This window comes from Myotis brandtii, unplaced genomic scaffold (assembly GCF_000412655.1).
Source record: "Myotis brandtii unplaced genomic scaffold, ASM41265v1 scaffold565, whole genome shotgun sequence".
Classification (NCBI taxonomy): Eukaryota; Metazoa; Chordata; class Mammalia; order Chiroptera; family Vespertilionidae; genus Myotis; species Myotis brandtii.
Window position 1 is genome coordinate 1,593,079 of NW_005370105.1, and position 2,170 is coordinate 1,595,248.

Below are 2,170 nucleotides of genomic sequence, written 5' to 3' on the forward strand. Positions count from 1 at the left end.
CCGTCCTGGCGCTCGGGGGGCTCCGCGGGCTGCTCGGGGGGCTGCGGCTGTACTGGTTGTTGTTGAGCTCGGGGTAGTTTCTGGACGACGCCTGGGAGCTGCCGTTGAGGAGGTTGGCGAAGGGGCTGGCGGCAAAGCCCACCTTGCAGGGCGAGGTCTTCCTGCTGTCCGGGTCCTCCGTGGCCGCACTCAGGTTCCCCAGAGAGCTGGCCAGCCGGGAGTTTACGGAGAAGCTGGAGGGACACAGGAACACGACAGCCATGCTACCGCGGCTCGAGTCCAGACACACAGCACAGCACTGGGGGGTGCCCGGCACAAGGACAGTGCGGGGGACAGAGGGCGCAGATCGTGGTGCTATTGGACCAGAAATCAGGGTGCTGTTGGTCCTGCGATCGGAATGCTGTTGGTCCTAAGATCGGGGTGCTATTGGATCTGCGATCAGGGTGCTATTGGACCTGCAATCGGGGTGCTGTAGGATGCGAGATTGGGGTGCTGTTGGACCTGAGATCAGGGTGCTACAGGACGCGAGATCAGGGTGCTATTGGACGTGAGATCAGGATGCTATTGGACGCGAGATCGGGGTGCTGTTGGACTTGCAATCGGGGTGCTGTTGGTCCTGAGGCAGGAAGTAAGTGAACTCTAAGCAAAGAGTGAGAAGCGCAGGCTTTAACTCATAGGTATTTGATCACACGGCTCCATGAACCGTCCCGGCCGCCTCGGGAGGAGTGACCATCGGCTGTACCTTAGCGCATACAACTCAGCTCCGTTTTCAAATCAGGCGACTACAGCAAGGGTGCCGCCCGCCATCCCTCCGCAGCCTCGTCCCCACAACGCAGGAGGGGACAGGGCCCGGAGGGCACAGAGCCTTTGTGGTTGCTCTCCCCTCCCCCCAAGGGCAGCCGAACTCCCTGCTGCTGACCTGGACCCCAGCCCTCGGAGGGGAGAGTTACCTTCTCCCACTGGCGCCCGAGGCCAAGGTGCCCCTGGAGATCCGCTTGGCCGTGGCGGACGGGGACGAAGCCACTTTGCAGATCTTCAGAGCAGACGCAGATCCTTGTGAGGAAGAAGCCAGTCTGTGGGGAGAAAACAGAGCCAGGTGTCACGGGAAAGCTGTGCCACGTGGACACTCAGCCATCGGCGAGGGCGAGGCAAACGTCCGGGGCAGCCGCCGCCCAGACAGTGGGTCTGCCGGGCGCTCTCCGGTAGCCTCGGCGCCCAGCCCCCTTGGCAAGTGGCCGTGCCGGGGTCCAACCCGGGACCCCACGCCCTGCTCTTCACCTCCCGCCGTCCTGGGCCCCCTCCCTCCTCACTGCTGCCAATGTGTGCCTCACGGGTCCTCTCCTCCCACCAGCCAGGCCGGGGCGAGGCCACGGCTGTGCCTTATCCCAACTGCCAGTCGCATCTTTGCCTCCGACCCCCTGAGAGTCCACGGCTGCACAGCCTCCGGCGGCACCTGCACCCTCTCATCCTGTGGCTTTGCGGTGGAACCGCCTCCTCTTTCCTCAGGGCCCAGCGCTCCCCAGGGCTTCCCGGTTCGGGTCAAACCTCTCTCCTGCCCCCGCCAAGCCCTGCACTGGGTCCTGGTACCCCCATGGCCTGACACGACCAGAAAGCACTCAGGGGACTTTTCCCCGAGAAAAACACTAACGTGTCCTCTGTGCGTGGAGGGTAGAAGAGGGAAACAACGAGAAAACAGAGGAGGGCAACAAACGTGCAAAACGAGGAAGGAGGAATAGCAGGAACGTGTCCATTCACCGAAAAACCGAGCACCAGCTCCAAAGGGCTGCGGCAGCCAATGGCCTTTATCAGAGACCCCCCCGCCCCGGGGCAGTAAGCACCGGTCACTGCCACAGCCACCAGCCCTGGGGCCGCTCAGGAACGGAACCGCTTCTCCTGGGGAGCGTGGAACACAACCCATCGTCACAGAGAGGAAGGGGCCGAAGCAGTGAAACGCGGGGCGCAGCTCCTTTTCACCAGTTTGCAGGGGTGGGGAACGTCTGGCCCGCGGGCCGTAAAAGGCCGAGAAATCATTTGGTCTGGCCCTGCCCAGGCATTGGGGTGAGTGAATTAAATGTTGGGCCAACCATGGCAGGCTGGTTTTTAAGCTGATGCTTTTGTGTGGCCCTCGAGTGATGTTATAAATGTCCAATGGCCCTGACAGGGCAAAGGC

At 62.4% G+C, this 2,170-nt stretch overlaps 1 protein-coding gene across 1 annotated transcript in view; it reads right to left on the minus strand.

Annotated features, from left to right (window-relative positions):
* Positions 1 to 2,170, minus strand: part of CDC14A (cell division cycle 14A) — a 70,756-nt gene that overhangs the window by 253 nt on the left and 68,333 nt on the right. The window contains exons 15-16 of the mRNA XM_014549651.1: positions 951 to 1,073; positions 5 to 233 (exon numbers count right to left, since the gene is read on the minus strand). Coding sequence (XP_014405137.1) covers positions 5 to 233; positions 951 to 1,073 — 352 coding nt within the window. The remainder of the gene's footprint in view (positions 1 to 4; positions 234 to 950; positions 1,074 to 2,170) is intronic.